This window comes from Monodon monoceros, unplaced genomic scaffold, assembly GCF_005190385.1.
Source record: "Monodon monoceros isolate NGI ecotype Baffin Bay Population unplaced genomic scaffold, NGI_Narwhal_1 Super_Scaffold_16, whole genome shotgun sequence".
Taxonomy (NCBI): Eukaryota; Metazoa; Chordata; class Mammalia; order Artiodactyla; family Monodontidae; genus Monodon; species Monodon monoceros.
The window spans coordinates 22,284,580-22,297,822 of NW_021703772.1; the positions used below are offsets into that span (position 1 = coordinate 22,284,580).

The 13,243-nt window shown below is 35.7% G+C and overlaps 1 protein-coding gene across 1 annotated transcript in view; it reads left to right on the plus strand.

Moving 5' to 3' along the window:
* The window catches only part of ABCA12 (ATP binding cassette subfamily A member 12), a 178,547-nt gene that overhangs the window by 68,229 nt on the left and 97,075 nt on the right, over positions 1–13,243 (plus strand). Inside the window, exons 4-9 of the mRNA XM_029225551.1 lie at positions 340–431; positions 2,438–2,535; positions 3,669–3,677; positions 5,170–5,346; positions 7,059–7,237; positions 10,847–10,959. Of these exons, the coding sequence (XP_029081384.1) occupies positions 340–431; positions 2,438–2,535; positions 3,669–3,677; positions 5,170–5,346; positions 7,059–7,237; positions 10,847–10,959 (668 nt within the window). The remainder of the gene's footprint in view (positions 1–339; positions 432–2,437; positions 2,536–3,668; positions 3,678–5,169; positions 5,347–7,058; positions 7,238–10,846; positions 10,960–13,243) is intronic.

Sequence of the window (13,243 nt, forward strand, 5' to 3'; positions counted from 1 at the left end):
ATCTATTTGGGATCCGCCATCTTTTTAAAAGAAAAGATATATATCATAAATATTTTCAGTATTTAGCTCTAAAGTCCTTTTTTCTTTCTATAAGAGTGAAGTAAAAAATAAGCATTTTAAACCTTATCTAGACCATTTTCTCTGAGTAAAAATTTACCTTGTAGGAGCCCTTATATATTCATTGGTATATGGTTAGGTGAGTTTTGTCATTAAAATCCTAGAAAGTAGATTAAAAATTTGAAAGTTCTAGGACAGCCCTGGAATCTACATAATACATTGCTGTAACTAACTGAAATTAATGTGAGTGAAGTTATAGAGTTCTTGCTTTTTCTTCTCTAGTGAAATTCTGAGAAAGTCATCCAACCTGGAGAGGGACAGCAATTTATCACTCCAGAGCACTGAAGTTCCAGAAAAAAGGCACGCATCACTGGGTAAGCTATCCTCTTCTGCCCAGGTTAGAACAGGCCTTTTGGAACAACCAGTAAAGGTCTAATCTTTAAAAGTTATACTTTTAACTTTTCAGACAAAGATGGAATGCCTAGAATATCCCTAAAGATCTAAATATTCCTTATGGTTGCCCGAGTGTGGTGGTGCAGTTATGCAAAGGTCTTGAGAATAATTGGAAATTGAGTTCTTACTGAAATACCCTCTAGGAGCAAAACCCTAAATGGTACTATTATAATGTTGAGAATTACACGCTTTCCCAGAATTGACTAGGGACTCTTCAGTTGCCTGCAATTAGATAACACTGGGATGGTTAGAATGCCCATCGATAAAAAATGTTGGATAGAATCTCAGAGATTTGTCCAAACTTTATATTTTACAGATGAGGAGTATGAGGCCCAACAAGGTTAAGCACCCTCCCTGTCCCATCATCCAGCTGACCTGGTACTAGAGCAGCTGCCAAGATGGGACTCTTCTAGCTGTAGTTTTCTTCCTCCCACTCTACCATTCAGCATCACAGTCATTCATCGTGCTTGTGTACTTCTTTCATTCACAGCTAGGCCAGTGGCCCTGAGACAGTAATGTGCAGAATACCCACAGGCTGAGCTCCCTGAACCTTATGTCCAGGTGCTTTTGCTGCAGATGGTCTTGAGAGACACTCGTTAGAAGCCACAAATTGAGAGTAAACTCTCAAAACAGCAGGACTGTTTTATATTCATTGGCAAATACTTATTGGGTGCCTGCTGTCATGTAGGCACTGTCTTAGGTACTGAAGATACATTAGTGAACAAAACAAAGATTCCTGTATGTCAGAATATGATTGGTGATCTGGGGAAAAAAAGGAGTACCTTTAAAAATGCCATGTGATATTTAAGATTCTATGATATTAACATTTCAATACAAGTTGATGGACCAAATGAAAAGAAGTCCTTTGTTATTGTAGTAGGACTACGGCAGTGAGTGGTTTTGAGGAGTTAACGTGCTGCTGTGAATGATCTCTGGGTGTTTGGCTGAGTAGGTTACAGCACAGTAGAAATAAGATCATACTGTTGTGGTCCAGTAAGCTTTGCTTTGCTCAGTAGCCACAGATTATGTTTCTTAGCCTGGCCAGTCATCTCACAAATGTATTGCTTTGGTCTAGAGGAATCAGTTGGTGAATTCTTCAGCCCAGTGAGCATTTTAACAAAGCCTAGGCCCCACTGATGTTAGGTCACTGTATCTTTGAATATTAAGATTCTTTGTTGTGAGGATAATAAAGTATTTCTGTACACAATTTATAAAAGTGAACACACTGGCTTAATGAACATCCATGCTATAGATCTGAACATACTCTTCCAGCTAATGCTCCTAACCAGGAACATTCTGCCACATTATAAATAGTACCGGATGAGGCCACTTTGGGAATTACTTAATTAGCATATACAGTAGTCTGGACTAATTGCTTCCTCCCATTTATTTGATCTGAAACACCATTCAAAAACCACTTTGGGGAGGAGAGAATTTATGATCCTAAGCAAATTTTAGCCTCCCAATTGAATAATTAAAAAAAAAAAACATTATCACCAGATGTGCATTGGCAGATCCTTTGAACAGATGCTGGGTATGATGGATCTGTGGAGCTAGTAGAGGCACCTCAAATCCTCTAGGCCTGAACAGAAATGATTCAGTTTATTAGGCAATAATATTGGTGATAAAGTTTAACGATATAAACTGGAATGAAAGCAAATGACATCCAAAAATGATTGGAAAAAAACCCAAAGCAGACCAAAACCATCACAGTTTTATGTGAAAGGAAAAACTGATGGACTTTGCCGTTTTGCCAATATGAAACTTTCATGGAAGATGCATATTTGAGCATATTCTTGCTGTGGAGTATATGAGAGCATAAGTGATATTTATGGATTCTTATGTGAACCTGCCTGTGTGTGTGTGTGTGTGTGTGTGTGTGTGTGTGTGTGTGTAGTATGCTAATCTCTTCTTTCTTTTACAACAGCCACAGTATTTCCTAGTCCACGTTCTGATTTGGAAAGTAATGGAACAGATACTTTCAATGGTAGTCACGTGGTTGCCTGGATCCTTAGTTTGGAAAAGGTAATTTCACTCAGTTTTGTATGGACTCATAATAAAAAGCAGGTAAACAAATGCCTCTTAGATTAATAGAGGAATCTTCCAAATAGGAAGCGTATTCCCATTTGGAGTAATATCTCCGGGAGATTCTTTTCTTGAGAGTTCTTTCATAAAAAGCTTAATTTTGAGGCATTCTAAATTCCTTAAGGTCTTGGATATTTATTTACTTCCCTGTTAAGTCCCTTAATTGAACTTAAGATTTTCATTTAGTAAAAAATAGGGTGGCATTACATGTGATCTTTTAATTTCCTGAAGCAGGAAAGAAAAAATGCTGTATGAAAACAGATGAAACTTTAACACCCATCAGACTTGCTGCCTCATCTATACTAATAATGCTTTTGGAAAACTTAGAGCTATAAAAAATATCTCCCCAAAGTAATAAAATCCCTTTCCTTAGCGTGGTTTAAAGCCCTTACCTATGGATTTCCATCTGTTTACCAGTCTTCCACTTTAAGATTCCAGATTGCAAGATGATAAACATCATTTCTATTGGAGGTGTAAACTGGCAACCTATGAGCTATATGTGTATGTGTGCACATATACAAGGCTTTTGAGAAATTGAATTTGAATGCCTTTAGGCAGAAGAGGTACTCTTCTGTCAGCTGCAATCCCCACTTTTCCTTATTGTCTTTTATCCAACCAGATTCATACATTTAAGTTATTTGGCTGGCCGATGGACATTTAAATCCTGCTTTACGTGCTCTTCAGAAATTAAGAGATCATTTTTAATATTTTGCCATGGAGAGACTACTACTCTCTCTCTCTTTCTCTAACTATCTATCACACACACACATAAGAATTTTTAATAATATATCCATGTCTTATGTAGTAGACGTTTCTTCCGTCTGAAACATAGGGACATAACTCTGGTCTTTATTCATATATTCCTGTGACCATAACCACTGCTGCTTAATATGTGTCTATTAGTTCCCCTTGAATTAACATTCTGTATAACTGAGGCATCTTGATAAACTTGTTTATGTCAGTAAGCCAAAGAACAACACAAAAATGTATGTCAGGAAAAGGCACCATACCTATCAAGGCAGTTCAGCCAGTGCTGGTTGAAATATAAGACTTCCAGGGTCAGTCCAGTCTAGATTTTGAAAGTCTAGTTTATATAATAGTTGAGGTACCTAAAGCACCCTGTGTAGCTGAGGAAGCCCCACCATGTGCCCACGTAATTCCAGTATAAAGCCTCCACAAATCATGCTAGGGTGCAAACTAGGGAAAGTTATTTTATTCCATTCTATTTCTTCTATATTGGTTCCTAGAAGCAAACAGCCTTGCATTGTATAAGTTAAATTCTTTAATAGCTAGAATAGCAGTGCTATTCTCAAAAATACCACTTTATTGTATTGAAACTCCCAGGTTCTCTTTCTCATATGGAATAAAATTTCAGAATTTTGTGAGGCAGCACAGAGCCATGTATCCGATGGAGATAAGTCAAAAATGAATTTTCTATGTATAGATACATATTTTCAGAGTAGTTGGAGCAGAAAAGGGATGTAAAAATCAGGATCACATATTGATGCCTCTGTCAGCAATCGCTCTGATTCCTTTTTCTTTCTGTTTACTGCTTTCTGCAACCCTTGCAAGAATAAGTAGAGAACTCATTCTGGGGTGAATTTATATGTAATGTTAAGAAAGAGATGTGGATGAATGACTAGAAGACCTGGCACTTAGAGTATCTCCTGGAATAAGTGGAGCCTGTCTTGTTTCATTACATTTAGAAGTTGAATCACTGGAAGGTAGAGTGTAGATTTTGTGATATAAAGGGAGGATGAAGTTAGCTAGCCCTCACCTCACAGGTTATAATAATTAATTACTAGGAAGGATGCATTAAATATTGCAACTAACTGTAATTGGCTCTATACATATCTAAACAACTTAATGGTGAATGTGATCAATATTATAGATGAAAATAGTGCTGCATCTGTTAACTGGTCTGTACTGTGAAACATATGGGGGACTTCCATTATGAAAATGCTTTCCAATTATTGCCTTTGATAATTATATGCTTGTATGTATTTTCATATATGTGTTTTCTTTTTTCTTTACATGCATAATTCTTAAATGAAATAATTGCTTTGCAAATGAAACATAATCCATGTTTTTCCACTTCTCTAAACAAACACTGTTGGTCTTGAGACTAGACTCTGAAGCTCTTCCTTTTTGGAATTCTTCCAAAGATCCTGGCCAATTTCCCATGAAGTGTCACAAATTATTAGGACACCTAAGTCTCTGCTCTTAAATGTCCAGGAAAAGCTTAAGATTTTTAAGCCTGAAGATTTTTGTGAGACAAGATCTAGTACATTTAGGTTGTCTAGTCAGAGACAGGGAATGTGTTCAGTTTAAAAAATCATATGCAAATCTTTTAAATCATAAAGATGACAAGAGTTACCACATTCACACATTCTCTCAGTGACTTTTCATGGGTAAGCCCAATGTATTTTAGTGTTAATTTAATAGTTGCTATAATGCAGGACCTTAAAATGGCTATTATGTAGACAGGTCAGTTTGCTTGATGACTAGGACATGTTAATATCTATATTTACTAACATTATTATACCACTCTTCTCACACACATTGCTTTTACAGCAAAATTCGACTTCAGAAGATATACGAAGAGAACTGTGTGAGAGCTATCCAAGATATACTACCGATTATGCCTTCTCTTGGACCACTCTAGGGAAAAATGTTTTTAACATATTTTGCCTGTCCAACATGACCCTTTTAGAGTCTTCTCTCCGAGAACTAACAAACCAGTTCTCTCAGGTGAGTGCAAATATTTTAACATGATCAAGATCTCATAAACAATAGAAAGAAGTGTATTGTTTCCATTGTTGTATACACAAAGTGACTCAAAATGAATCAAAGAGCAAATTCATAGCCCACATGGACTAGGAAATGCTGACTGAAATGTTGACTTACTTTGGCATGAATTCCTCGCACAGAGATTCACATACAATGTCTAATTCTAAGTAATATGTCTGTTTGCTATTTAAATGTGCAGGATTGAAATTATGTTAATGTTGAACCAAAAATATTGCATTATGGTTAATGTGGAGACATCTTTGTAGATGAAATTTGACTTTGCTCTATGGTGAATGAAGATTGACTGTTTTCTCTGGGATATTTTATTTAAGTGAGATTACTCAGGATACAATATAAGTTTAATAATTAAACTATCAGAGCCTTATAACTCTCAGAAGTTAGAATAATGGATAATCTTTAAAATGTTTCTTCTAAGGTCAAACCCAATTTACAAATTTGATTTTTTATGAAATAATATAATCCCTCTTTCCCAAATATTATACATTAAAACCAAGAACTTTATAATATGGAGTGCTAATGACCATTTTATGCTAGTCTTAAATTAAGATGTGAAAATAAGACACTGATAATCTTCTTTTAATGAAACTCCACATACAATGAAAGTTCATAAAAATATTCAGAATTCTCTCAAAATTTTCTAAACAGGAATAAATGAAACATATGTCCACATCTAACATTTTTCCCCTTGATTCTCTGAATTTTATTGTAAGTAAGTGCAGAATGCTTAAATTGCTCTTCAGTAGTCTGAGTTTTCCAAATGAACTAGAGACACTGTTATAATAACCGCAATCCAATGTAGAGCACTTAAAATTCTATCTCAACAAACTCAGCAGTCACGTAGAATGTGTGGTTAAGAATATGTTGTTCAAAATCACATTTTCAGCGTGAAAGACCTTGAATTAAGACAGAACAAAAGCCTGACTTCACTAGTATGAATGAGCTTATTAAGAAGATTGTTTTGGGTGGGAATATAATGAAGGTATTAGCTGGGTCCTGTGATTCAGAACAAAAGTACAGGTCATGGTTTTCATTTATTTGTTTGCTTATAGTACAAGATATGATTATTACAAAGGATATTCACTCTAAATCATTATTATAACTGAAGTTCCTTATATTCCAGCAGAACTTTGGAAATATTTTATTTTGTTAAGTATGTATAATTGTAATAGTAGACATTTTCATATGTTTGTATATATACATATTCACACCCATATAATGTAAAATATATAACTTTTAAGGGTTTTCTATGCAAATAATAAATAAGGTCTACTAATGGATATAGGGAAGATACATCTGCAGATCCTACACCAGATCCTAAAGAAAAACAAAAATATTACTGTGAAGCTAATTTTATTTTAAGAAATTAATTTTAATTTCCCAAACACAATTTAAAATATTTTGTATAAACAGTTTTGTTAACCAAACATTAAATATGCCAATTTCTGGAACTATAGGAAAGAACCTAATTATGTGTAAGAACATTTGAAATGGTTTGTAGTTTTTCCAAGTAAAAGATGACTTCAAACTGAATGAAAATCTGAAAGAATTACTTATGTGAAAATCTAAACTTTTAATGTTTTCAAAGGCAGTTAGCCATGTGGTTACACATATTGAAGTCTCATTTCACCCTGTTTGTGGTTTTATTTTTTAAGCTATCAAGCGATCCCAATAACCAGAAGACAGTGTTTCAGGAAATGGTCAAAGTGCTGTCCTTTTTCTCACAAGTGCAAGAGCAGACAGCCATGTGGCAGCTTCTCTCCAGTTTTCCAAATGTGTTCCGGAATGACACGACACTAAGCAATCTATTTGATGTTCTTCGAAGTGCAAACAGGTAAGAAAAAGTAAGAATTAAGGGGAATATTACTGTTCATAAAGAAGTCTTTCTTTTCTTTTTTTTTTTTTAATATTACCTGTAGGATCACTGGTAGGTAGGTAATTTAAACACAGCAAATAATCCTTCAGCACCTTATTGCAGATTTTGGCAACAAAAGTAAGTGTATTAGTTAAGCAAAGGAGAAACACACATTGTGGTCATCAGGATTATTGACAGGTTTATGGGGAAACAAGGACGAACACTAATCATAATATCTATAGTGTCAGTTGCTATCCCGGAACTTCTGAGAAAGATGGTAGAGCAGGACCAATGGTAGATTGGAACCTTGACTCAGGCTCACTCAGGGACAACCAGGGCTCGGTGCATCTAGTATTTTAACTGTTCAAGAAGAAGATATTTCATTGGGTTTTGGTTGGTACTACACAGTAAAAAACAACCCCATTGGCTAGAGTTTACACCAAGCCACCCCAAGGGGTTTGGCCTCCCTCAGGTGCAGCCAGCTTAAGCCTACATATTGGGTTGGCTTTATTTGACACATATGGCACAGAGATTTGAAAAATTTTGCAGAAGAAACCCTTTTAAAGCCTGCATTCCTCATAAAAGAGATCTGAGCATGGCCAGCATTCAGAGTTTGATGGACACATGCTTAGGTTTTGGCTGTCCAGCTAATTTGGAAATGTGCATTAAACAAAACAACAACAACTATATTAACAGCTAGCAGTTACCGGCTGCCTGTTACATGCCGGACACTTTACTGGACCCTTTCTATGTATCACATTGAAACTTACAACAGAACTATTATTTATTTTATAAGTGAGATAACAGAAGGTTATAAGAATTAAATATTTGATGATCATGCCGCTAGGAGGGTTTGAACCTGGGTTTTTTAACTCCAGAACCCAGACTGCCTCTGTAACATGTCACTAAGAGCACAGTGGATTCCATCGCTAATGTCTGAAGCACCACAAGAGTTTTCTCATCTTCTCTGATAAGCTTCCAAGAGTTTATATTTGTTCAAAGACCTTATAATAAGCCCTCATGTTGTTGCATTAGTTTCATTTGATTCTCACAACAGTTCTTTGAGATTGAGACTACAGATATCCCCATTTTATAAAAGAGGAAACACACACTAGTTTTTTAAAGTTAAATCTTCTTTACTATTATTATTATTATTTATTTTATTATTATTATTTTTTTTGCGGTACGCGGGCCTCTCACTGTTGTGGCCTCTCCCGTTGCGGAGCACAGGCTCCAGACGCGCAGGCTCAGCGGCCATGGCTCACGGGCCTAGCTGCTCCGTGGCATGTGGGATCTTCCCGGACCGGGGCACGAACCCGTGTCCCCTGCATCGGCAGGCGGACTCTCAACCACTGCGCCACCAGGGAAGCCCTACTATTATTATTAAACTAACAGTATCACTAAAATCTGTAAATTCTTCACAAATGACTGTATTTTATCATCAAATCATTGGTTTATTTTACTCTTTGTTGATCAAGTAATATGGACAAATAAACCCCATAAAAAGCTTTTGAGGTTATTTACACCAGCAATTTTACAAATTTGTAATATAGTTCAGTCACCGAAACCAGATTATATAATGTTAAGATTATGACAGAGGTTAGCAAAAATGAGTAATCTCAAAAGTCAAGAATTGTATATGAAAAAACATACATGATATTCACCATTTATGAGGAAGAAGTTGTGCTGAGATATGAATCACAAAAACTCCTTTTTAAATTACCTTTACATATAAGGAAACTTGTTTTGGATAACTTCCATTTGTATATGAGGAAAAGGACAGAAAAACAAAATCAGTGAAGTGAAATAAAAGTATTTTGATCAGTAGTTTAAAGGATTTCAGAGAGGACAATGGTCAGGTGTCATTTTTAAGTCACGTTTTGTTAGAAAAAGATGAATTAAGTCTTCTGACATTTTTATTAATTATATTAATAACAATAATGCTGACAGTTACAATGAGATTGCCAAGTGTTCAGTCTTTGAAGGTGTTACTTTGGGACAACAGATTAGCTGAGTCAAGCAGAAGGCCAAGCTGGGAGAAGGCTGGCAGAGATCTACAACCTCAGAACATTTAAGTGGTCTCCACGGTGACCACGGTTCAGAAGTAACTCAAAGTCTGAGAACCAGGAGATTCTTGGGGGCAAATATAAAAATGCCTGAGGTATTGACTGTTATGTATATAGAGCAGAAATGAAAAAAATACAGCCATGCCCCTATGGCCAAGCGCACAGCTGTAAAAACAAGCTAACAATGCTGTGGGCTCAGTGCAGAAATGTTCTGTCCTCCTCCCCGCCATGTTGGGGCAAAGTGCCAGAGGCAAGACATAAAGTGGAAAGAACATGAACTTTGAAATTAGACAGAACCAGTTCTATTTATTTGGATAACCTCGTGTAAGTTATTTAACTTTTTGAACTTTAGTTTTCCTGTCTATAAAACAAAACAAATGAAAATGACTTTATGGAACTATTAGAGAAGTAAATAAAATTATAAATATATATATGTTTATATATAGACACATATCTACTAGAAACTAGAGCATACTCTTAGCTCTCTAAATATTTTCATTCATAGCTAGGGAGCTAAAATTAAAATGACCTTAATTTAAGTATAAAAAATTCCAAAAATATGGTAGAAAGTATATGCACATGCTGTTGCTGGAGTGAGCCTCCAGTTGATTAGGGTACATATGGAAAAACTATCACCTAGTGTGTATTACGTTTAACTTCACAGTGGCAAATCCTTAACAAAGCCTTTTAAGTTACTACTCATGTATATTAAAGCATTGCCTCACAGTTATTTGTGAAATTCAGACATACTTGTACAATGCTAACATTTTTAAAATGTGCTAATGACAATAAGGGGATAAAAAAAGGCATTTCTTAAGTCACTAGTTGGTCTTTTGGAAATATGGAATGAACTCCAGCATTGTTCATCCACAGTGTAGACCGCCCATCTTATTAGTAACGTAAAACTCATAGGAAGACAGTGCCAGTTAGTCTGGATATTAATTTTGAGCTACCCCTGGAGCAGTGCCTATGGGCCATTTAGGGGATAGAATGCAGTCTTTAATTAGGGCAAGCTCCATTTTTTTTTCAAAAACATTACCATTTGTTTACCTTTGTAAAGATAAATATTTATCAAATGCTTAATTAATAATTATTCTTGAAACTGGATCTTTTATCTGGGCTTGATTTTTAATGAAAATAATTTCCAATATTTAATTTTTTCCTTTAATTAAAAACAAAAAAGAAGCATCCTTTCACTGGAAGCTTCTATCTCTAACCACTTATTTTTAGGTCTTAACAAAGAAAAAAAAAAAAACTGACATGAAGTTCACTTCTTACTTTAAGGCCTTTTAGGTTTTAGAATCCTGGAACCGGTGAAGTGCTCTGTCTGGTTCAAGAACACTTTGTTGGGATTTTGTGCATAAACAGACAAACAAGTAATTAGACGGCAAAAGCAGCATCTTGTTTCTTATGTTGTAAGAATAGTTTTCTATACTGTAGCTATTTTCTCCTTGAATAACCTTTTGTTTCTGTCTGCAAACCTTGAAATACAATCTGGTTTAATTGTTTTTCAACTTGTTAGTGTGCTGCTGGCCATGCAGAGGGTTTATCCATGGGTTACAACTAATGAAGGTTTCAGAGCTCTCCATAAATCTGTTAAACATCTGCTTTACACTCTGGACTCCCCATCTCAAGGTATTATATTACCATCTTCCTGTATTCAATTCTGTGTTGCAATTCTGTATTCAGTTCCATTAAAAATAAAAAACAAAGAGAAGTAATCAGTTATGGATGGTATTATTCTTAGGTAGAGACATAAACTACAACTAAATCTGGGTCTTCAGGTAACCAAAGTGTGGAGACAAGGAGAAATGGCCAGAAAAGAGGCTGTGACTTTCTAGGATTTTTATTTTGGTAAAAATGATCTCTCTTAGCTATATTATAAAGCTATGTTTATAGTTGGTATGAAAAATAAATATCAGAGTAAGGGAGTAAGCCTCAGCAAGTAGATTTCTACTACTACTTTTTGAACAAAAGCCTACACTGAATCGCAGTATCTTTGCCCTCATTTTCAAATTTTGTCTTTTTAATCAGGATGAGTCTTTGGTAAGAATATACCCCTCAACCAACCATCCTGAAAATGCATGATGGACGTCAGAGCGTGAATAGATCAGTATAGCTCTACTGTCACTTATAGGTATAAGACAAACTATAGCATGTTGCTAGTGAATCAGAAAAAAATCACCTTTGCATATAGAGGATAGCATTATATACCACACACATGGAAATGCACAGACACACACACAGCCATATACAGACAAACATTAAGGGCTATAAGGAATAAATCCGTACTTCCCAAGTAAAATGTTTCATTAGCATTTACCTCTCCTGAATGAATTTAGAAATAGGCTTTCTCAGCTGAGTTTGTCAGCTTTTAAATATGTAGACTTTACCTTTGGATTACTGGTAAGTGTCCTGAGAGCATCAGGTCACAACCTGATTGTTTATTACAAGGTCTTTATTAGTTTTCATATGAATAGCAGGTTTGGAAAGGCTTTGAAGACTTCTCGAAGGAGGTTCTAACATACACTTGGATACCAATTTCTGTTAGTCTAGAACATTTTTTATATCATCAGTTACAGAATTAATGACTAGCTTGCAAGATTGATTGCTGTTAAATTCAATGGTCTCGACGAACATTAAGGTTAAAAAAAAAATTTGCACTTTTAAAAAAGTCCAGACCAGAAAACCAGGCAGTATAATAGTAAAAGACACTAATTATTTCCTCTGTATATTTTTATATTTTTGTTTTAAAGACTTGAGAACTTCAAGTTCTCTTTACCATTCTTTTCCTTTTGATCTTCAGACTCACGCCTTGTAATTGTAAAGTAGAGGGATGAAGTTGAAAATTTTTTTACAAAGGACAGAAGCTCCTCGGTGCCTTAGAAGCAAAAGAACCTGTCATTAACTGAGGCAGCAGAACACTTTTTTCTGTTGAACAGTATAACTAACTCAATTTTCAATACTTAACAATGGCCATGTCTCATGTCTATGAATATGCTAATGATTTTGGCATGTATTAAGCCATGCAATTGGATAGTCAGGATGACAAGGAAATACATCAAGGAAATGTGCTTTTACTTTTTAAATTAGATGTGCTTATATTTGTTTGTTTTTTAATTTCCTACATGTGTGACTTTATCAGTCTGAGGATACCAACACAGTAGCATTAATGTCAATTCCTAAGTCATTAACCCTAAGCCCCTACCTACCTGCCTGAGCAGAAATTTCATGGCCTTTGAAAAATCCTTCCAGGTATTTCGGGGAATCCTTCAGGAAACTCAAACTTGTTTTGAAGTACAGATATCTGCCACGTTGCCCAAGCCACCCATGCTTAATCTCCATGGTGTTTAGCAGTATTTGTGAACATACTTCTTCCCTTGGCTTTACACTCAGTAAACTGGAGTGGAATGGTTTCTTAAAGCAGAGTTGCTTGGGTCCTCTCTAATGCATGACAGGGCTCAGATAGCTTTGAGGGTCTCACTCCTCCCTTTCAAAGAAAAAATAAAAGGGTAGTATTTTTTGTGTCAGTGATAAATATTTTATTATCTTAAGTCCCTTCGATCATCAAAACAACTCTATAAGAGATCGTTATTATCCCATTTTGCAGACAAAGAAACTGGGGCAAAGGGAGGCTGGGCACTTTGCCTGTGTTATACATCCAGCAAGTGACTGAACTGAGATTTAGAGCCTAGATCTGTCTAAGCCCAAAGCCAGGTCCCCAAGCTCTTTGTTAGTTGGCCTCACTCATATTTACCGTCTGGGACATATACACACTATGGTAGCTCACACAAGTACCTGCCACCACCAAACCTCAGAACTGGCTCCACTTTCAGCCACTGATGGAGTTTGACTATTTGTGTCAGATTCCTTCTCACATGATACATTTTTTGATAGCCATTGCCCAATTCCTCTCCAC